The sequence below is a fragment of the Tiliqua scincoides genome, chromosome 16, assembly GCF_035046505.1.
Source record: "Tiliqua scincoides isolate rTilSci1 chromosome 16, rTilSci1.hap2, whole genome shotgun sequence".
Taxonomy (NCBI): Eukaryota; Metazoa; Chordata; class Lepidosauria; order Squamata; family Scincidae; genus Tiliqua; species Tiliqua scincoides.
Window position 1 is genome coordinate 5,290,934 of NC_089836.1, and position 22,185 is coordinate 5,313,118.

A 22,185-nucleotide genomic window follows, 5' to 3' on the forward strand; every position below is an offset into this window, starting at 1 on the left:
TATGTTCTATGTACACACATTATATGCATGTTATAGATGTCTCCATGTGCATCATATGTACATATGTTCATATATGTACATTATATGTACATGGATCTATATATGTTATATGTACATACATTATACATATGTATACATATCTACATACATTATGTATATGCCTGTTATAGATATCTCCATGTACATTATATGTACATACATACATATGTGTATATATTTGTAATATTGTAAAATAAATAAAAATAAGTGATTTTGGCAGCTCAATCTGGGGCTCCCCCAAACCACCAGAAGGGGTAGATGTGTGGGGCAGGCAGTAATTACAAGGGGATCACGACTGGGTTTTGAGGGTGGTGCCATCCTTGGAACTCCCTCTTCCCCACAGAGACTCAGGGCCCAGTCCTATCCAGTTTTCCAGTGCTGGGGCAGTTGTGCCAGTGGAGTCTGCGCTGCATCATGTAGTGGAGGGGCAGTTACGGAGCCTTCTGAAGGTAGCGGAACATTTGTTCCTTTACCATATTGTGGCTACACCAGAAAGTTGGATAGGATTGGGCCCTCACCCAGCTTCTACTTCATTGTCCCATTTTACAATGTGCTCTGAAAAGCTTTCTTTTTCATATGACTTTTAATGAAAAGGCCCCTGTTCACTTTGGGAGCCCATATTTGTCACTGAAATCTTACCCTAATAAATATTCCTATAAAGCCTGGATCTTCCCCAGTACCTCTTCTTCTCCAGCACATCTTCCCCCTGCACTTCCCAGCCAAGCCCAGTGAAAAAAGGCCCGGATCACTTTGGGAGCCACTTTCTTCCATGCAAAAGGACAGAAGGTTCAATGCATTTTCCCCAAAGATAAAGGAGGGAAAACAGCAACACATAGAGACGCCTCCTATTGGACGAGCACGCAGGGCGGGATTCCTTCTGATTGGCCGACGCAGCTTAGGAGATACATACAAAGGAAGAAAAAAAGTATCCTCTCAGAGATCTGCAGACTCCGCCCTGCTTCACTCTGATTGGCCAACCCGGGAAGGGGCGGGGAGGAGACACAAGTATAAATTGTGTAAATTTGGAGGGAGATACAAGTATCACTTCAGGCAGCGAATTGGATACATGTAGCAGGTTTGCTCCAGCAGGTAGAAGGGAGGGGGTTTCTTTCAAGGCTGAAGGGCCACAAAGTCTACAGGACTTGTGACCAAGAAGGGGGGGGGCTTGTAGAAAAAAGGACTGGCCTGAGGGGAGGCTTAGTGCAGACCCTCCCCCTCTATTCCAGGGGCTGCTTAAATGCCTTGTACCCTGTGGGGGAGTGATAACCTGGGAGTGCAGCCCCCTGCCCACCTGTGCAGTGGCACCTGCAACTGTGTGAGCCCTGAAGGAAAGTGGGAACACCTGGTGCAGGAAGCAGGTGGAGCACTTAACAGCAGCTCCTCCTGAGAGAAGGACTTTGTGCCTTGAGGGGAAGGTAGGAACTGAGGGGTTCAGGCTGGAGGGACCTTGCACAGCTGACCCCATTAGAAAACAGTACTGGCCTGAGGAGAAAGTTGGTGAAGCCCCCTCCCCACTTCTCCAGGGGCTGCTGAAATACTTTGTGTCTTGAGGGGAAGGTAGGAACTGAGGGGTTCAACCTGGAGGGACCTTGCACAGCTGGTCCCATTAGAAAACAGTACTGGCCTGAGGAGAAAGTTGGTGAAGCCCCCTCCCCACTTCCCCAGGGGTTGCTGGAACACTTTGTGCCTTGAGGGGAAGGTAGGAACTGAGGGGTTCAACCTGGAGGGACCTTGCACAGCTGACCCTATTAGAAAACAGTACTGGCCTGAGGAGAAAGTTGGTGAAGCCCCCTCCCCACTTCCCCAGGGGCTGCTGAAACACTTTGTGTCTTGAGGGGAAGGTAGAAACTGAGGGGTTCAGGCTGGAGGGACCTTGCACAGCTGACCCCATTAGAAAACAGTACTGGCCTGAGGAGAACGTTGGTGAAGCCCCCTCCCCACTTCTCCAGGGGCTGCAGAAATACTTTGTGTCTTGAGGGGAAGGTAGGAACAGAGGGGTTCAAGCTGGAGGGACCTTGCACAGCTGGTCCCATTAGAAAACAGTACTGGCCTGAGGAGAAAGTTGGTGAAGCCCCCTCCCCACTTCCCCAGGGGTTGCTGGAACACTTTGTGTCTTGAGGGGAAGGTAGAAACTGAGGGGTTCAAGCTGGTGGGACCTTGTACATCTGGCTCGAATACAAAACAAGTACTTGTCTGAGGGATTCTTAGTGCAGACCCTTCCTCAATATTCCATGAACTGCTTAAATCCTTTTTGTTTTCCTATTGAAAGAAGAACTTGGTGCCTCAAAGAGCTCATGTGGCAATTCTCTTCCTTTCCAGGGATTAATTCACCTCTGAAGAAAGGAAAGAAGATACTTTTTGAAGAAGAAGAAGAAGAAAGAAAAGAAGAAAGTGGAGCTTAAAATTGTATAATTCAAGCCCCTAGAGAAACCAGTACTGGCCTGAGGGGTTATTAATATACCCCACTTCCCACTTTTCCAGGGGCTGCTTAAATTCTTTCTGCCCTGAGAAGATGGAGGAATGTGGGGTCTTCAGGCCAGTGGGAGCTTCTATATCTGGCTCCTGTATAAACAAGTATTGGCTTAAGGGGATTGTGTAGTCTTTCCTAGGGACAGCTTAAAGTCTGTGTTCCATATGGGAAGGACGAATTAAACCTCATAAGGCCAGGAGGACCTTATAATTCTGGTTCTCATATAATCCAGTGCTGGCTGGAGGAGAGTGCAAGTGTAGACCCTTCTCTATGTGTCCAGGGACTGCTGAAGCATAGTGTGCACTGAGGCCAGGGGGAGCTTCAAATTAAGGCCTGAGCAACCACTCTTCCCTTCAGGGCACACAGTGCTTCCCCTGTCCCTTCACAATCAGGGAAGGGTCCGCATGAACACACTTTTCTAGTCAGTACTTGATTTTAATGGAGTGAGAGATTTTAATTTGGGCTCCCATATCTCTAGTACTGGCCTGAAGAAAATAGTATTAACCTAAAATAATTAGAAGTGTTTATAAATCTGGCTCCAGTAGAAAAAAGTACTGGTCTGAGGGGATTCTTACTGCAGACCTCTCCCCACTTTTCCAGGGACTACTTAAATTCTTTGTGTCCTGGTGGGATGTAGGAAAATGTGGTATTTAGGCCAGTGGGAGTTGTAACTCTGGCTCCAGTAGAAAAAAAGTAAAAACTATTACTGGTCTGAGGTGAAATATGGTGTCAACCACTCCCCACTTTTCCAGGGCCTGCTTAATTTCTTTCTGCCCTGAGTGGAAGGAGGCAAATAGGATTGTAAGGATGTCCCCTCACTAAATTGAGCTCTGAAGAAAGAAGATGGGAAGAAAGAAAAACAGCCCTGCCCAGCCCTTGGTTCCTGTACTGTGCAGCATGGACAGCCAGACCCTGTAAGTGCGGCCCCCTGCCCACCTTTGAAGTGACACCTGGAACTCTATGGGTCTGAAAGGAAAGTGGGAACATCTGGTGCAGGAACTAGGAAGAGCTTATAACTGCAGATCCTACTGGAGGCAGGTCTTGATCCTATACAGAGCTAAGGTGACCATTCTCTGCCTTTCCAGGAACTGTATCAGCTCCGAAGGAAGGAAAATGTGCTTATAATTCTATAATTAAAGCTCCTTGAGAAACAATTACAGGCCTGAGGGGATTCTTAGTGCAGACTCTTCCCCACTTATCCAGGGGTTGCTTAAATACTTTGTGCCTTCAGGGGAAGTTAAGAAATGAGGGGTTCAGGCTAGTGGGAGCTTCTACATCTGACTCCAGTTGAAAGCAGTATTGGCCTGAGTAGAAATCACATGAAGTCCCTCTCCACTTTTCCAGGGGCTGCTTAAATACATTGTGCCTTCAGGGGGTGGTAGAAAATGATGGTTTCAGACCAGTGAGGGGTTATACATCTGCCAACAACAGAAAACAAGAACTGGTCTGAGGGTATTCTTAGTGCAGACCCTTCCCCACTTTGCTAGGGGCTGCATATATTCTTTATGCTTTCCTGTTGAAAGAAGTACTTGGCCCCTCAAAGAGCTCATGTGGCAATTCTCTGCTTTTCCAGGGATTGATTCACCTCTGAAGAAAGAAAAGAAGATCCAAAGAAAGAAGAAAGTGGAGCTTGTGATTGTATAATTCAAGCCCCTAGAGAAACTAGTACTGGCCTGAGGGGATATTAATATACCCCACTCCCCACTTTTCCAGGGGCTGCTTAAATTCTTTCTGCCCTGAGAAGATGGAGGAATGTGGGGTCTTCAGGCCAGTGGGAGCTTCTATAACTGGCTCCTGTATAAACAAGTATTGACCTAAGGGGATTGTATAGTCTTTCCCAGGGACAGTTTAAAGTCTGTGTTCCCTATGGGAAGGACGAATTAAACCTCATAAGGCCAGGAGAACCTTATAATTCTGGTTCTCATATAATCCAGTTCTGGCTGGAGGAGAGTGCAAGTGTAGACCCTTCTCTATGTGTCCAGGGACTGCTGAAGCATTGTGTGCACTGAGGCCAGGGGGAGCTTCAAATTAAGGCCTGAGCAACCACTCTTCCCTTCAGGGCACACAGTGCTTCCCCTGTCCCTTCACAATTAGGGAAGGGTCAGCATGAACACCCTTTTCTAGTCGGTACTTGATTTTAATGGAGTGAGAGATTTTAATTTTGGCTCCCATATCTCTAGTACTGGCCTGAAGAAAATAGTATTAACCTAAAATAATTAGAAGTGTTTATAAATCTGGCTCCAGTAGAAAAAAGTACTGGTCTGAGGGGATTCTTACTGCAGACCCCTCCCCACTTTTCCAGGGACTACTTAAATTCTTTGTGCCCTGGTGGGATATTGGAAAATGTATTCAGGCCAGTGGGAGTTGTAACTCTGGCTCCAGTAGAAAAAAAGTAAAAACTATTACTGGCCTGAGGTGAAATATGGTTTCGAACACTCCAGGGGCTGCTTAATTTCATTCTGCCCTGAGTGGAATGAGGCAAATGGGATTGTAAGGATGTCCCCTCCCTAAATTAAGCTCTGAAGAAAGAAGATGGGAAGAAAGAAGAACAAGCCATGCTCAGCCATTGATTCCTGTACTGTGCAGCATGGACAGCCAGACCCTGTAAGTGTAGCCCCCTGCCCACCTTTCAAGTGACACCTGAAACTCTGTGGGCCCTGAAGGAAAGAGGGAACACCTGGTGCAGGAACCAGGTAGAGCTCATGACAGCAGTTCCTACTGGAAGCAGGTCTTGATCCTATACAGAACTAAGGTGACCATTCTTTGCCTTTTCAGGGACTGCCTCAGCTCAGAAGGAAGGAAGGAAGGAAAATGTGCTTATAATTCTATAATTGAAGCTCCTTGAGGAACCAGTACAGGCCTGAGGGCATTCTTAGTGCAGACCCTTCCTGACTTATCCAGTGGTTCCTTAAATACTTTGTGCGTTCAGGAGAAGTTAAGAAATGAGGGGTTCAGGCTAGTGGGAGCTTCTACATCTGACTCCAGTTGAAAGCAGTATTGGCCTGAGCTGAAATCACATGAAGCCACTTTTCCAGGGGCTGCTTAAATACTTTGTGCTTTCAGGGGATGGTAGAAAATGAGGGGCTCAGGCCAGTGAGAGTTTATACGAGGTATGTCTATAAAATAACGAGACTGTGATTCCATGCCTTCAACCAGTGGAAAACAAGACTACAGCGATGTATTAGTGCAAATGGGGAGTATATTGAAGGGGACAAACATTAAATTTGTAATACCAATAAATAAAGGTGAGTTATTTAATCAGTCTCGCTATTTGATAGATATACCTCGCGCATCTGCCATCTTAGTGCAGACCCTCACTCACTTTTCCAGGGACTGCATGGATTCTTTATACTTTCCTGTTGAAGAGAAGAACATGGCTAAGGTGACATAGCTAAGGTGACAATTCTCTGCCTTTCCAGGGATTGCTTCAGCTCTGAAGAAAGAAAAAGGATCCCAAGAAAGAAGAAAAGAGAGCTCATAATTCAAGCCCCTAGAGAAACCAGTACTGGTCTGAGGGGATGCTTCAAGCAGACCCCTCCTCACTTTCCCAGGGACTGATTAAATTCTTTGTGCCCTGGGCAAAATTACAAAATGAGCTGTTCAGGCCACTGGGACATCTGGCTCCTATACAAAAAAGGACTGGCCTGAAGGGATTGTGTAGTCTTTCCCAGGGACAGCTTAAGGTCTGTGTTCCCTGATGTGAAGGATGAAGTAAACCATCTGGCCAGGGGGACCTTATAATTCTGGGTTTCATATAATCCAGTGCTGGCTAGAAGAGAGCGCAAGTGTAGACCCTTCCCTGTGTCTCCAGGGACTGCTGAAGCATTGTGTGCACTGAGGCCGGGGGAGCGTAATGAGGGCTGAGGGAATTCTTAGAGCAAACCCGTCTCTACTTTGCCAGAGGCTTAAGTTCTTTGTGCCTTGGTGCCTTGTCCACAAGTGGTGCCTTGTCCACTTGTTCTCATTTTCCAGTGCAAAGTGGAAAGTGCTAAGGTCCTCAGCCAGTGGAGCCTAATCTGCCTGAGTGCTGAGCGCTGAATGTCTCAGTCAAGTGCAGCTTGTGAATCTGAGTGCTGAGTGCTTAGTGGTGAGTGCTGTGTGCTGAGTGTCTCGGTCAAGTGGGCATGCAAAACTGAGCGAGTGCTGAGTGCTCAGTGCTGAGCGTCTCAGACCAGTGGAGCTGGAGCGAGGAGCTTGACTGTCTGAGTGCTGAGCGGTGAGTGCTGAGTGCTGAGAGCTGAGCGTCTCAGACCATTGGAGCGCGGAGTGTCTGAGTGCTGAGTGTCTCCTGCCGGTCTTGTTTGTAAATCTTGCTGAGCGTTGAGTGCTGAGCACTGAGTACTGAGCGCCGAGTACTGAGTGCTGAGCGTCTCAGTCAAGTGGGGTTTTGTGAATCTGTGTGAGTGCCGAGTGCTGGGCACAAAGCGTCTCAGAGCAGTGGAGCTCTGTTAATCGGAGCTGGCTGTCTGAGTGCCGTGCTGAGGCTCTGAGCCTTGGGTGCTGAGTGCTTAGCGTCTCAGGTCAGTGGAGTTTTGTAAATCTGGCTGGAAGCCAGTATAAGCTTCAATGTCTGAGTGCTGAGTGGTGAGTATCTCAACACCAGTGGAGCTTTGTAAATCTTGCTCAGTGTGGAGTGCTGAGTGCTGAGTGTCTCAGACCAGATGAACTTGCGAATCTGGCTGAGTGCTGAGTGTCTCAGAACAGTGGAGGTTCTAATCTGGCTGAGGTACTGAGTGCTGTGCTGTGTGAAATGAGATACTAAGGCCAGAGAAGCTGGTAAAACTGGCTCCAGTAGAAACCAGTACTGCCTAAGGAGATACTTGAACTTGGGTCTGAACTTGGGATACTTGGGTCTGCATGAACACTCTTTTCCAGCCAACACTTGATTTTGATAGAGCAAGAGATGTTAATTTTGGCTCCCGTATCTCCATTATTGTCCAGAAGAAAACAGTATTAACCAGAAATATTTGGAAATGTTTGCAAATCTGGCTTCAGTATAAACCAGTACTGGCCTGAGGGGCTTCATAGTGCAAACCCCTCTATACCTCACCATGGGCTGCTTAAGTTCTTTGTGCCCTGGTGGGAACTTGGAAAATGTGGAGCTCAGGCCACTGGCAGCTGGTAAATGTGGCTCCAGTAAAATATAGTACTGGCCTGAGAAGATAGTTAACCTAGCCCCTTCCTTACTTGCTCAGGAGCAGCTTAATTTCTTTCTGCCCTGAGTGGAAGGAGGCAAATGGGATTGTTAGGATGTCCCTCCCTAAACCGAGCTCTGAAGAATGAAGACAGAAGATGGGAAGAAGGAAAAACAGCCCTGCCCAGCCACTGGTTCCTGTACTGTGCAGCATGGATGGCCAAACCAGTAAGTGCAGCCCCCTGCCCACCTTTCAAGTGACACATGAAACTGTGTGGGCCCTGAAGGAAAGTGGTGCAGGAACCTGATGGAGTTCTTAAAAGCAGCTCCTACTGAAATTCCACACTGAGCTAAGGTGACCATTGTCTGCCTTTGCAGGGACTGCTTCGGCTCTGAAGCAAGAAGAAGTATCCCAAGGAAGAAGAAGAGAGAGCTTACAATTCCATAATTCAAGCCCCTAGAGAAACCAGTACTGGCCTGAGGGGATGCTTCATGCAGACCCTTCCTCACTTTCCCAGGGACTGCTTAAATTCTTTGTGCCCTGGGGGGTAAAATAAGCTGTTCAGGCCACTTGGAACTTGTAAATCTGGTTCCAGTAGGCAAAAGGACTGGTCTGAGGGCATGCATAATGCAGACCCTTCCCCACTCTACCAGGGGCTGCTTAAGCACCATATGCCTCTGAGGGGATGAGGTTATATGATGTGGAGGGGATTTTAGTTCCTACTCCTATAGGACCCATTACTGGCTAGAGATGAGTGTCAGTGTGTAGACCATTCCCTATTTTCCAGGACTGCCTTAGCTCTGTGTGCCCTGAGGAGAGGAAGAGATGCTCAGGCCTATATCAGAAGCTCCCCCTGGCCTCAAGACACACAGTCCTTAGAGGTCCCATTCAAAATAGGGAAGGCTCTACCTTGACAGACTTCTCTAGCCAGTAAGGGATATTAATGAGGGGAACTGGAGAATTCGGCCTCCTATAAAAGCCAGTACTGGATAAATATATTAGGCTATCTCTGTCCCCACTTTTCCAGGGGCTGCTTAAATGCCTTGCGCCCTGGAGGGGAAGTGAGAAACTGTGGTGTTCAGGCCAGTAGAGCCTGTAAATCTTTCTCCAGCAGAACAAAAGTACTGGCCTGAGGGGATTCTTAGTGCAAACCCCTCTATACCTCACCATGGGCTGCTTAAGTTCTTTGTGCCCTGGTGGGAAGTTGTGAAAGGAGGTGCTCAGGCCACTGGCAGCTGGTAACTGTGGCTCCAGTAGAATATAGTACTGGCCTGAGAAGATACTTAATTCAGCCCTTTCCGAATTGCCCAGGGACATCTTAATTTCTTTCTGCCCTGAGTGGAAGGAGGCAAATGGGATTGTTAGGATGTCCCTTCCCTAAATTGAGCTCTGAAGAATGAAGACAGAAGATAGGAAGAAGGAAAAACAGCCCTGCCCAGCCACTGGCTCCTGCACTGTGCAGCATGGATAGTCAAGTCCAGTAAGTACAGTCCCCTGCCCACTTTCAGGGGACACCTGAAACTCTGTGGGCCCTGAAGGAAAGAGGGAACATATGGTGCAGGAAGCAGATGGAGTTGTTAACAGCAGCTCCTACTGAAAGCAGGATCCCACATGGAGCTAAGGTGCCCATTCTCTTCCTTTGCAGGGACTGCTTCAGCTGTGAAGAAAGAAAGGATCCCAAGAAAGAAGAGAGCTTATAATTCCATAATTTGAGCCCCTAGAGAAACCAGTACTGGCCTGAGGGGATGCTTCATGCAGACCCTTCCTTATTTTCCCAGGGAGTGATTAAATTCTTTGTGCCCTGGGAGAAACTTAGAAAATGAATTCTTCAGGCCACAGCAGCTGGTAAATCTGGCTCCAAGAGAACAAAAGGACTGGCCTGAGGGGCTTCTTAGTGCAAACCCCTCTACACTTTGCCAGGTGCTCCTTAAATTATTTCTGCCCTGGTGGAAAGTTAGAAAATGAGGAGCTCAGGTCACTGGCAGCTGGTAAATATGGCTCCAGTAAAATGTAGTACTGGCCTGAGAAGATACTTAATTCAGCCCCTTCTGAATTGCCCAGGGACAGCTTAATTTCTTTCTGCCCTGAGTGGAAGGAGGCAAATGGGATTGTTAGGATGTCCCCTCCCTAAATTGAGCTCTGAAGAATGAAGAAAGAAGATGGGAAGAAAGAAAAACAGCCCTACCCAGCCACTGGTTACTGTGCATACTGTGCAGCATGGACAGCTAAACCCAGTAAGTGCAGCCCCCTGCCCACCTTTTATGGGGCACCTGAAACTGTGTGGGCCCTGAAGGAAAGAGGGAACACCTGGTGCAGGAGTCAGACAGAGCTCTTAACAGCCATTCTTACTAAAAGCAGATCTTGATCCCTCATGGGGTTAAGGTGCCCATTCTCTGTCTTTGCAGGGATTGCTGCAGCTCTGAAGAAAGAAAAAGGATCCCAAGAAAGAAGAAGAGAGAGCTTGCAATTCCATAATTCAAGCCCCTAGAGAAACCAGTACTGGCCTGAGGGGATGCTTCATGCAGACCCTTCCTCACTTTCCCAGGGACTGCTTAAATTCTTTGAGCCCTGGGAGTAACTTAGGAAATGAATTGTTCAGGCCAGTGCAGCTGGTAAATCTGGCTCTAGTAGAAAAAAAGACTGGCCTCAGTGGATGCATAATGCAGACCCTTCCCCACTCTACCAGGGGCTGCTTAAGCACCATGTGCCTCTGAGGGGATGAGGTTCTATGATGTGGAGGGGATTTTAGTTCCTACTCCTATAGGACCCATTACTGGCTAGAGATGAGTGTCAGTGTGTAGACCATTCCCTATTTTCCAGGACTGCCTTAGCTCTGTGTGCCCTGAGGAGAGGAAGAGATGCTCAGGCCTAAATCAGAAGCTCCCCCTGGCCTCAAGACACACAGTCCTTAGAGGTCCCATTCAAAATAGGGAAGGCTCTACCTTGACAGACTTCTCTAGCCAGTAATGGATATGAATGAGGGGAAGTGGAGAATTCCACTTATATCTTATCCACTTATTTATACCTATAAAATCCAGTACTGGATAAATATATTAGGCTATCTCTTTCCCCACTTTTCCAGGGGCTGCTTAAATGCCTTGCGCCCTGGAGGGGAAGTGAGAAACTGGTGTTCAGGCCAATAGAGTCTGTAAATCTGGCTCCAGCAGAACAAAAGAACTGGCCTGAGGGGCTTCTTAGTGCAAACCCCTCTATACCTCACCATGGGCTGCTTAAGTTCTTTGTGCCCTGGTGGGAAGTTGAAAAGGAGGTGCTCAGGCCACTGGCAGCTGGTAACTGTGGCTCCAGTAAAATATAGTACTGGCCTGAGAAGATACTTAATTCAGCCCCTTCCTTAATTGCCCAGGGACAGCTTAATTTCTTTCTGCCCTGAGTGGAAGGAGGCAAATGGGATTGTTAGGATGTCCCCTCCCTAAACTGAGCTCTGAAGAAAGAAGATCAGAAGAAGGAAAAACAGCCCTGCCCAGCCATTGGTTCCTGTACTGTGCAGCATCGATGGACAAACTCAGTAAGTGCAGCCCCCTGCCCACCTTTCAAGTGACACATGAAACTCTGTGGGCCCTGAAGGAAAGTGGTGCAGGAACCTGATGGAGTTTTTAACAGCAGCTCTAGTTAAAGCAGGACTTGATAGCACACAGAGCTAAGCTGACCATTCCCTTCCTTTGCAGGGACTGCTGCAGCTCTGAAGAAAGAAAAAGGATCCCAAGAAAGAAGAGAGAGCTTGCAATTCCATAATTCAAGCCCCTAGAGAAACCAGTACTGGCCTGAGGGGATGCTTCATGCAGACCCTTCCTTACTTTCCCAGGGACTGCTTAAATTCTTTGTGCCCTGGGGATAAAATGAGCTGCTCAGGCCACTGGGAACTTGTAAATCTGGTTCCAGTAGAAAAAAGGACTGGCCTGAGGACATGCATAATGCAGACCCTTCCCCACTTTACCAGGGGCTGCTTAAGCACCATATGCCTCTGAGGGGATGAGGTTATATGATGTGGAGGGGATTTTAGTTCCTACTCCTATAGGACCCATTACTGGCTAGAGATGAGTGTCAGTGTGTAGACCATTCCCTATTTTCCAGGACTGCCTTAGCTCTGTGTGCCCTGAGGAGAGGAAGAGATGCTCAGGCCTATATCAGAAGCTCCCCCTGGCCTCAAGACACACAGTCCTTAGAGGTCCCATTCAAAATAGGGAAGGCTCTACCTTGACAGACTTCTCTAGCCAGTAATGGATATGAATGAGGGGAAGTGGAGAATTCCACTTATATCTTATCCCCTTATTTATACCTATAAAATCCAGTACTGGATAAATATATTAGGCTATCTCTGTCCCCACTTTTCCAGGGGCTGCTTAAATGCCTTGCGCCCTGGAGGGGAAGTGAGAAACTGGTGTTCAGGCCAGTGGAGCCTGTAAATCTGGCTCCAACAGGACAAAAGAACTGGCCTGAGGGGCTTCTTAGTGCAAACCCCTCTATACCTCACCATGGGCTGCTTAAGTTCTTTGTGCCCTGGTGGGAAGCTGGATAAGGAGGTGCTCAGGCCACTGGCAGCTGGTAAATGTGGCTCCAGTAAAATGTAGTACTGGCCTGAGAAGATACTTAATACAGCCCCTTCCTTAATTGCCCAGGGACAGCTTAACTTCTTTCTGCCCTGAGTGGAAGGAGGCAAATGGGATTGTTAGGATGTCCCCTCCCTAAATTGAGCTCTGATGAATGAAGACCGAAGATGAGAAGAAAGAAAAACAGCCCTGCCCAGCTGTTGGTTCCTGTACTGTGCAGCATGGATGGCCAAACCAGTAAGTACAGCCCCCTGCCCACCTTTCAATGGACACCTGAAACTGTGTGGGCCCTTACAGCAGCAAGAATATTATATGCGCAAATGTGGAAAGTTACAGATGTTCTAATGAGGGAAAAAAAATAGATAAGATTTATGAAATAGCAGAAATGGATGTCTTAACAGAAAGAATGAAAGAGAGATCTACTTAGAATAAGAAAGTATTGGAAGCCTTTTTATGATTGGATAGATAATTTTAGATAAATAATGTTTCATAAATTAGAAAATACTATAATGATAAATGTGATAATATTTGCATGGATATTTTTTTGTCTAGTTCTTATTATAAAAAAAAATTATTCTTTAAGAATGCTTGTTGTAATCCAAGGTCACTTCCCTGATACGTAACCTGTGTAGACTCATCCCTAAGTCTAGCCCATTTCCTTGTCCTGTATCTGTAATAAATAAATATATTTTTTTAAAAACTGTGTGGGCCCTGAAGGAAAGAGGGAACACATGTTGGAGGAACCAGATGGAGCTCTTAACTGCAGCTCCTACTGAAAGCAGGACTTGTCCCATACAGAGCTAATGTGGCAATTCTCTGCCTTTCCAGGGACTGCTTCAGCTCTGAAGAAAGAAAAAAGAAGCTGAGAGGAAAGAGAATCTTCTGACCTCAGCTCCTGTGTAAAGCAGCAGTGGCCTAAGAAGACTGTAAGGGTACCTGCTTCTGCACTTTTCTGGGGACTGTGTTAGTTCTGTGCCGCCGACGGGATGAAGAAAGAAGCGTTGCCCAAGGAATGAACAGCTCCTAAGTTATCACTCAGGCCCGTCTTGGACCAAGCTGAGCACATTTCAAGGACTGTGTGGAACTACCGTTATTTGTAGCCTGTTCTCCACCTTTTCAGGTACTGGTTAAGCTTTTTGTCCGCTGAGGGCAAGTTGTTCAAAGGAGGGGGAGCCCTCCTGCCAGTTCCTATTGATACTTGTGCTAGCTTGATAATATCTCTTTCCATCATGATATGTGCAAAACATGGGCTCTGTTGCCTGTGCTGCAACTTGGCCTGGTTTGTTTGTGGCCTGCGCTTTACATGAGCCAATAGTCACTAATTTGTCTGAGCTAATAGGCTCACTGTTGCTGAGCAAAGTGAACTGTATATGACTTTAGAAACAAGCCCTTCAGAGTTGGGAGCGGCTGAGCAGGAGGATTTTCGTGCCGAGTCCAAAAGGACTTGGGTTCCATGCCACTCAGAGCCACTGAGGCTATAAAAGGGGCTGCCCAAGCAGAGAGATCTCAGACCACCAGGGAGGAGCTGAGGACCACGCTCTGCTGGAGACCACCAGGGGAGAGCTGCTGGAAGGAGCTGAAAGCAAGCTCTGCTGGAACTGCAAACCGGAGAAGACTCTGCTGAAGGAGCCCTGAGAGAGCCTCTCACTGGAACTGAGAACCAAAGACAGGAACCTCCAGCCCTTGGCCTGCCTCAAGCCCTGCTGCCTGGAGCCTGTCTGCTGCCTCTGGTCCTGCTGTCTTCAATTGGGTAAGTCTAAGCAAAGTTCTCTTAAACTTGGTTGAAAGGTTCCATTCCTCTTAATAAAGAGTCTTGAACCTCTGCAGGGAGGAGCTGAGGACCACACTGCTGGAGACCACCAGGGGAGAGCTGCTGGAAGCAAGCTCTGTTGGAGCTGCAAACTGGACTGCTGAAGGAGCCTCTCACCAGAACTGAGAACCAAAGACAGGAACTTCCACCAAGTCTCCAGCCCTTGGCCTGCCTCAAGTCCTGCTGCCTCGAGCCTGCCTGCCTGCCTGCTTCTGGTCCTGCTGTCTTCAACTGGGTAAGTCCAATCAAGATTCTCTTAAATGTGATTGAAAGGTTCCATTCCTCTTAACAAAGAGTCTTGAACTTAGCTTGGTGTCAGGGGTCTCTTTCGATCCTGCCACAACAATTTTGCCACCCCAGATGGGACTTGCAGAGCGGGCTTAGCCTGGCTTGGCCCCCAGTGAAGTCCCGAACCCAGGGCAGGATCGGAGAAGACACTACCCGATTTGGGTGATTATGGTTCTTGGTATATGTGAACTGCTAATGTTATATGTCTATAAGTGTTTTTATATGCTGATGTTATATGCCCTTGTCTCTGCTTAAATGTATGTTTAGACAGAGATGCATGCTAGTGTTGTGTGAAAGTGTATGCCTCGATGCGAGTTTACGGGTTGAAAGGGGTGGATGCTTGCCTGGATTCCTAGCCTTTCCTGAAACCTTTCCTCCCTGTCCTTGAACGCACTACGGTGGGTAACCACCTGGTGAGGCCTAAGCAGTGCCTACGGGTGGCTGATCGCCCCAGAGGTGTGAAGCAGGCTGCATCGCCCCACCATCCCTAATCCTCCAATCCCCTCCCTCCTCCCTGTCCTGTGTTAAGTGTTGCCAGGCTGTGAACCAGTCCATGTCCCAGGCTGCAAGGCAAGGTGCGTGGAGGGACTGGAAGCACTTCGCAGGGAGAACCCGAAAGGGGGACTGCGTGTGCTGATCACTTAAGGCCAAGGCAAAACCCTTATGCCCCTCTCTCCTCCGACCGAAGACGCCCCTGAAACCTGTGAGAAGACGCTCTGGGAACCTGCGAGAAGGAGAAACCCTGAGATCGGGCTACTGCAAGCAAGTGGGGTCGGTTCCCTTCTTCCCTTGCCTCACGAAGAGCTGGTCACTCACCAAGAAGGGCAAGCGGAAGCTAAAGCGAAAGATTAAAGGCTGAGCGAATGGAGGCATACTAGGCCTGTGTCCTGTGTCAATTCTTTCGTAGTCAGGCTGTACCTGTTGTATTGCTCTGTGGGTGGAGGTCGGGAATGATAGCCGGGGAGTCATGGATCTGGAAACCGGGAACTGAGTGTTGGTTTAATGACTGGGAAGTGGCTGTACCTATTGTATTGCTCTGTGGAAAAATTGGGAAATTGTGGACCTGGGAGCTGGGAACAGAATGTTGGTTTAATGAGTGGGAAGTGGTTGGTTGTTGGGTTGAAAGCCGGGAATGATTGCTGAAAGGCAGGAGTCGTGGGCTCACCCACAGCTGGGAAGACCATAGTCGTTGGTCTAGCGGGCTCTGGGAAAGGGTGGACGTGGGAAGGCCTTGGCTGTTGCCAGGCTTGCTCTGAAGGGAGCGGAGACCAGGGAAGACTCTGGGATGAGAATGGGTGCCGGGAAGGGCAGGTTTTAAAAGGTACAAGATAAAGCCTGAGTTTAAACATGGGTGGAAGATTCTCCTGCAAACACATTTCCTCAGAGACACCGTGGGGAAAACGTTTGCGAGGTGGGGAATGCTTACCAGCTCTTCTAAGCATGTACAGAAAGCAAAAATGGTGAAGTTACGTGTGGAAGTGTGGCCTAAATTTGATGGTGGGTGGCCGAGGAATGGAACCTATGTCTTGTATGTCTTGAACCAAATGTCTAAACCAAAAGCAAAATCAAGACAAAAGGAAAACAGATGGTGTGCCAAGCCAAGAACCGCAGAGCCGACAAATGGGACCCCCTGGACGAGACTCTGTTCATCTCTTCGCTTCCTGGCAGTGGACTCTTTCGATCCTGCTACAACAATTGGATGGGTTCAGCTCTGTGGTTCCTGAGTGGAAGAAGATATGATGCCCAGGCTAAGGGGAGCTTATAGTACTTGCTCGTATAGCTTCCAGTGGTGACCAAAGACAGAGACTGTGCAGTTCCTTCCCAGGGACTGTTTTCGATACATCTGCCCTGAGGAGAAGAGGGGCAAAGAGGTGTCTGGGCCAGCGTGGGCTTCTATCCCCAACTTTTGTAGAGATCAGCATTGGCCTCAGCATTTTAATACTGTATTGTACTTGTGAAAATGTTGTTTTCTGCCTTGCAGGCCCTTTCAGTTCTGGAGAGACTGTATATAAATATCTTGATAAATAAATGTAAAGACACAGAATGTGATGGACCTCTGACTTCATGGGAGAGTAGAGCAAAAGGTGTTTTTGCCCAAAAGGGTGGGTGGGTGTGCAGCTGGGGACAACAGCAGCACCCCCCAGCACAACGTTCCCCATGGGTGACTCTTGGGAGTGGAGGGGAAGGAAGGTCTGTTTCCTTTGCAGGTTCCCAGCCCTTCTGTGGCTCCGAGTGCTGATGGGGGTTAGGCATTCTTAAGAAGCTGAGCTGGGCAATGTGGCTGGTCTTAGATACCAGCTTGATGTGGGCAACTTCAAGAGACCAGAGACCATGCTCACTCCCTGATGTCCCGTCCCCCCCGACATAACTGCCCACATGCACTTTTTCTGAGTCTCTTTCATGTGTAGTTCCAGCCTTCTGGCTGTCCTCCAGGGCTTCCTGCAGGGCCTTGAGCTCCAGAGCCACAGCCTAGAAAGGAGGGGGGGAAAGGGGGGGGTGAGGATATCACATTCATGGCTTTTGCCCCTCTGTCCCCAAGCAATTTTGGGCAGCCTTTGTCAGGGTGAACTGCGCTTAGCTGGGGGGCTGTGTGAAGGCCAGATGTGACTCACTCTAGTCTTTTTTCCAGTTGCAGAGCCAAAGTGCTACAGTAGCCATGAAGCTGCGGAGATTTCAATTGTAATGCTATCCACACTCACTTAGAAGTAAAACGCACTGACCACAGTGGGGCTTTCTTCTGAGCAGGCAGGTGTAGGGTTGGGTTCCCAGGCTATTCCCTATTTCTACTGGAGGGGGCTGCACAGGGACACGTGTGCCTCGTGGATCTGAGACTTCTTCTGGGACAGCTTTTCCTCTCCCGTGTCCAAGTCCTACAGCGCCAAGCCCAACTTTGTCACCTCCCCTTGCCTGGCAGCAGTGCACTGTCCCCAGATGGCCACCTCTGGGGGTTCTGCAGAAGGGCAAATGCAGAAAAGGTTCTGGGGATTTCATTCATCACAGCAGAATCTCAGACACCTCTACTCTGAAGTAAGCCCCACTGCACTCAGTGAGTCTTACTCGCAGGAAGCGTGAATTGGATTAAAGCCTTTATTGGCATCTATAAGAACTTTATAAGTGTGTGTACACACACGCTTATATATACTTATAAGTATATATGTATATACTTTTTACATTATATATAATGTTTTATATAGACACTCAATGTTTTATATATTGAGTGTTTTATATATATGTTTTATATATATAAAAATAACATTGGTTTTTTAAATATATTACTTATTTAATTAAGCAAATTAACTTAAACTACTAATTAAGCTAACCAGTTAATAACTAATAGCTGGTTAATCATAATCCTTCAGTTTTGAGGACGAGCACAACACAGTATGTAGTGTGGGGCGGGGCGGAGCCTGGGTCTCCTAGCAACGGGCCCGGGAGAGGCGGGGCCTGCTTGCCCCGCCCCGCCCCCTCTTCCTCCTCTGACTGCATCCATGGGGCCGGCGGCGCTGCAGGAGCTGAAGCCTGGAGAGAGCCCGGAAGAGGGCAGCTGGTGCGTTTGCAAAGTGGGGCTTATTTGAACGTGTGAATGCAGCCCCGGGGGGCGTGCACGGAGGGTGGGAGTGCGGGGGGCTGAGCAGGGGGCTGCCTGGGGTTGGAAGCGCATGCCTGGATCTGTGCATGGGGGGAGGGCTCTGTGCATGGGGGCGGGGGGTCAGAACATCTTGCAGGGGGCAGCCTGGAGCTGGCCAGCAAAGCACCCCCTGGAAGGGGCTGATGGCACCACCGATCACCCACATCCGCCCACCTTTCCCTGCTGTGACTCTATCTCCTGCCTCTTCACTCTCTGTGCATGATCATTATTTCCATACATTACATTTTCAACCCCCTTTTTCTTTCAAAGACCTGTCTATCTATCTGGTTTTTTTTTTACTCTAGCTCCATGTATGCAGCGCTGTATAAACATCAAGGGGTCTCTGCCCTGAGGGGCTTACATCTATCTATCTATCTATCTATCTATCTATCTATCTATCTATCTATCTATCTATCTATCTGGTTTGTTTTTTTTACTCTAGCTCCATGTATGTGGCGCTTTATAAACATCAAGGGGTCTCTGCCCTGACGGGCTTACAATCTGTCTGTCTAGGATATCATATATCCTATCTATGGTCCTATATATACATTTATACAGAGAGAGAGGAGAGTGTGTGTGTATATATAAGGATGTGGATATTTAAAATGTATATCTGGTTGAGGCCCGAACTTTGCAGTCAACACCAGTGATACTGTGATTTTTATTTGTGTAAATTCTGTGTTTAGACTTGGGCTCCCATCCCCAAGATCTCTCGTTAGGTCTGTGCAGCTATTCTGAAAATAATCTGTTATCCAAAACACTTCTGGTCCCAAGCATTTTGGCTAAGGGACATCCATCCTCTGTGTGTGTGAGTGTCTGTCTGTTTCTGTATGTATTTATAGATATGCGCGTGTGTGTATGAAAACAACCCCAAAGAAAAAGAAATCAGGGAGAGAGAAAACTCAAAGCTAACAAGGGTTGCTCTCGCCCTGGTGCCATGACCTTGCCGGCAGCTCCTTAGTTTATTCCTCTCTCCCAGGTACACCCTTGCTCCGCTTGGGGAGAGCCCTTGTGCCCGGGTAGGCCACAACAGCTTGTATCTGCCCCCACTGGATCCAAGCAGTGGTAAAGGGAAAGTCGTCATTGTTGGAGGGGCAAATCCCAGCAGCAGCTTCTCTGATTTATACTTCATCGATCTCGGTAAGGGCTTGAGAGTGGGTTGGGTCTGCCTGTGTGCAGCTAGAGTGCAGGGAAAGCTTGGCCTGAAAGCTTGTGACTCCAGACCTAAACCACCAAGCTGATCTACATTATTTGCATCCTAGAAAAGCTCTTGGACCGGTTGCTATCCAAATGAGGTCTCACCTTTTCCCTATACACCTTAGATGCGCACAGCTGGACTGCACCTGGCTGGGAAGGCCTTTTGCCACGGTACGAACATGCAACCTTCGTCCCCAAAAGCCGGCCCAGGAGCCTCTGGGTGTTCGGTGGGGCCAGCGAAACAGAGAACAGGAACTGCGTGCAAGTTTTGGACCTGGGTAAGAATTTCTCATGGGTTTCCTTTTTTTTGTAAAAGGAAAATAAGAAGGGCATGTTTCAGGTATATTGTTCTTAGCTTCTGGCTTGGCGGTTATTCTGTGAAGTGGATAGCAATGCTGAATAGCCTGGCATTTCCTTTACTTATTCTTAACTTTTAATTTACTGACTTAATGAATTTGATTTGATTTTGTCATATGGGGGGGTGTTAAAAATTTTCCTGTTTGATGATGTCACTCTTGGCCATGACATCACTTCCAGGCTAATGTCCGGAGGGTCCCAACAGATTGTCATTCTAAAAAGTTTGAGAACCACTAGGCTAGAATATATGTGGAACGCTGGGTTTGACTCTCATAACTTTGTTAATGCTTTTTGTTTCCTTGTCAGAAATTGGAACTTGGGAGAGCCCTCCAGTGACCGGGGGTCCACCGTCCCCTCGGACATACCACACGTCCTCGGCAGCAATTGGGAACCGGCTGTATGTTTTTGGAGGAGGCAAGAAAGGGGCCGATCCTGTAGAAGATCAGAAGCTTCACGTGTTTGACACAGGTGACATACAACCCAGTCATATGCACCTCTACTCAAAAATGACCCCTGTTGAATTCAGTGGGACTTACCCCCACGTAAGCGTGTATAGGATTGTATTGATCCAGCTCAGATACAGCAGTGGGCCTTACGGTAGTTTCTTCCAAGGTTATTTTCTGACTGGAAGGGAAGGTCTCTGCCCCACACATTAATGCACTTACTCTCTCCTGTGCAGCCACACTGACATGGCTGCAGCCAGAAGTACACGGCACCCCTCCTGCCCCTCGTCACGGTCATGCAGTGGTGGCCTTTGAGAACAAGCTCTTTGTACATGGTGGCTTGGCCGGCGATACTTTTTATGACGATCTGTTCTGCATTGATATCAGTAAGTATTAGGGCAGTGCATGAGATGGCTGGAGGGATGATTTTTTCCCTTGCACGCAACACCAGACCCAGGGCTCACCCGCTAAAATTGAGTGTCGGGAGAGTTAGAGCAGACCAAAGAAAATATTTCTTTTCCCAGCAGCTGTGGAACTCCTTGCCACAGGATGTGGTGATGGCATCTGGCCTGGATGCCTTTCAAAGGGGATTGGACAGATGGATGGAGGGAAAGTCCATCACAGGTTATAAGCTGTGATGGGTATGTACAACCTCCTGGTTTTAGAAACTGGCAACCTCAGAATGCCAGCTTTAAGGGATGGCACCAGGATGCAGGTCTCTTGTGTGCTCCCTGAGACATCTGGTGGGCCGTTGTGAGATGCGGGAAGCTGGATTAGATGGGCCCTTGGCCTGATCCAGGGGGGCTCTACTGTCGTTCTTATGCAGTGGTCACATTGGAGAACTGGATTCTTGCCTCTCCTACCTATCCTATTAAAGTTTAATTCTACCTGTGTTGTTTAAACTTTAAATCTAGTCAGCGCAACTGAAGCAAAGCGGAAATTGAAACCACATCCCACAGAAATTCCCAAGGACCCCACGCATACACTGTGGGCATGCATTTGAAACTGGTTTGTTTTGCACATGGGGCCAACCGGATGATGGTCACTTTGTCCTCTTGCAGCTGACATGAAATGGGAGGCCCTCTCAGCTACTGGATCAGTCCCAGGAGGTCGGGCTGCCCATGCAGCTGCTGCTTTTCAGGGTAGCTTGTACATCTTTGGCGGCATGGACCCGACAGGAGCTCTGGACACCATGTACAGATACCATATCGGTGGGCTTTAAAAAAAATATTATTTGTTGTATTACACAGACCTACACACGTTTTGCTGTCTTAAAAGTTAGACCTATTCTTGGGTATGTTTAGGCTGCTGGATCAAAAAAAATATCAGTTTTGCCTGATTGGGTCTAGTTTTGGGGATATGAGGAAGCCAAGGCATGGCATTGGCTTCCTCACAAGGAAGTTGCTTGAACTGGCATATAACGTGGGTATGTCTTACTCCCAATCCTAGAGCCAATCAGGTAAAACGGATGCCATTTTTGGATTCAGCACCTCCAAAATATCCAAACATCCTTGGACAGATTGGTGGAGGAAATGTCCATCACAGGTGACAAGCCATGATGGGTGCAGGCTACCTCTGAATGCCAGAGGGAAGGGAGAAGCAACAAGATGCAGGTATCTGTGGGTCCCTGAGGCCTTTGGTAGGGCACTGTGAGGCACAGGAAGCTGGACTAGATGGGCCTTGGGCCTGATCCAGTGGGGGCTCTGCTGATGGGAATACAAGAATGGATAGACTGGGGAAGACCACACTGGACTTTGAAAGAATGAAGCTTACACTTGATCCAGGAGCAGGCAGGAACCAATGGACAGGGGTGTGTAGTGGCAGCTCAGTGCATTCCCCTGGTACAAAACCAAAGGCTCATATTTCCATTTGTTTTAGATTCTCTCAGCTGAGGATAATTATTCCCCCCCTTATCGTTTTCCCAGTTTAAACGAGGTTTTCCAATTGCAGCAAAGAATCACTGGACACGGTTAGAGTTCAAGACCCCTTTGCCCCCAGCACGGTTAGACCACTCCATGTGTGTCATTCCGTGGCCAGCTTCTGATGCTCAGATGGAAGAGCACGAAGCAGCAGGCGGAGGAGACAGCAGCAGGAAGGAACTGGCTGAAGAGTCTGACCAAGAAAATGCACTGGCTCCTGGCTGCCCCACGAACCACCTCTGTATGGTCTTTGGTGGAATGGATATTAAAGGGGAAATTTACAGGGACTGTGTTGTAAGCCTCCTTAAATAAACGTTTCCACTTAAGCAAA

General features: G+C 48.1%; 1 protein-coding gene and 1 long non-coding RNA gene across 2 annotated transcripts; both read left to right on the top strand.

The window, feature by feature from the left end:
- The first annotated feature begins 9,041 nt into the window (after window positions 1-9,041).
- On the top strand, window positions 9,042-10,441 carry LOC136635591 (uncharacterized). The gene is made up of 3 exons (XR_010793406.1): window positions 9,042-9,124; window positions 9,290-9,878; window positions 10,050-10,441. It is a non-coding gene; the product is annotated as an uncharacterized lncRNA (long non-coding RNA).
- A 7,357-nt stretch (window positions 10,442-17,798) lies between these two features.
- RABEPK (Rab9 effector protein with kelch motifs) lies at window positions 17,799-22,185 on the top strand. Its single transcript, XM_066610762.1, has 7 exons — window positions 17,799-17,857; window positions 18,918-19,078; window positions 19,261-19,413; window positions 19,799-19,960; window positions 20,172-20,321; window positions 20,997-21,146; window positions 21,886-22,185. Exons 1-7 carry the CDS (start codon window positions 17,799-17,801, stop codon window positions 22,164-22,166), a joined length of 1,116 nt encoding a protein of 371 aa, XP_066466859.1. The 3' UTR covers window positions 22,167-22,185.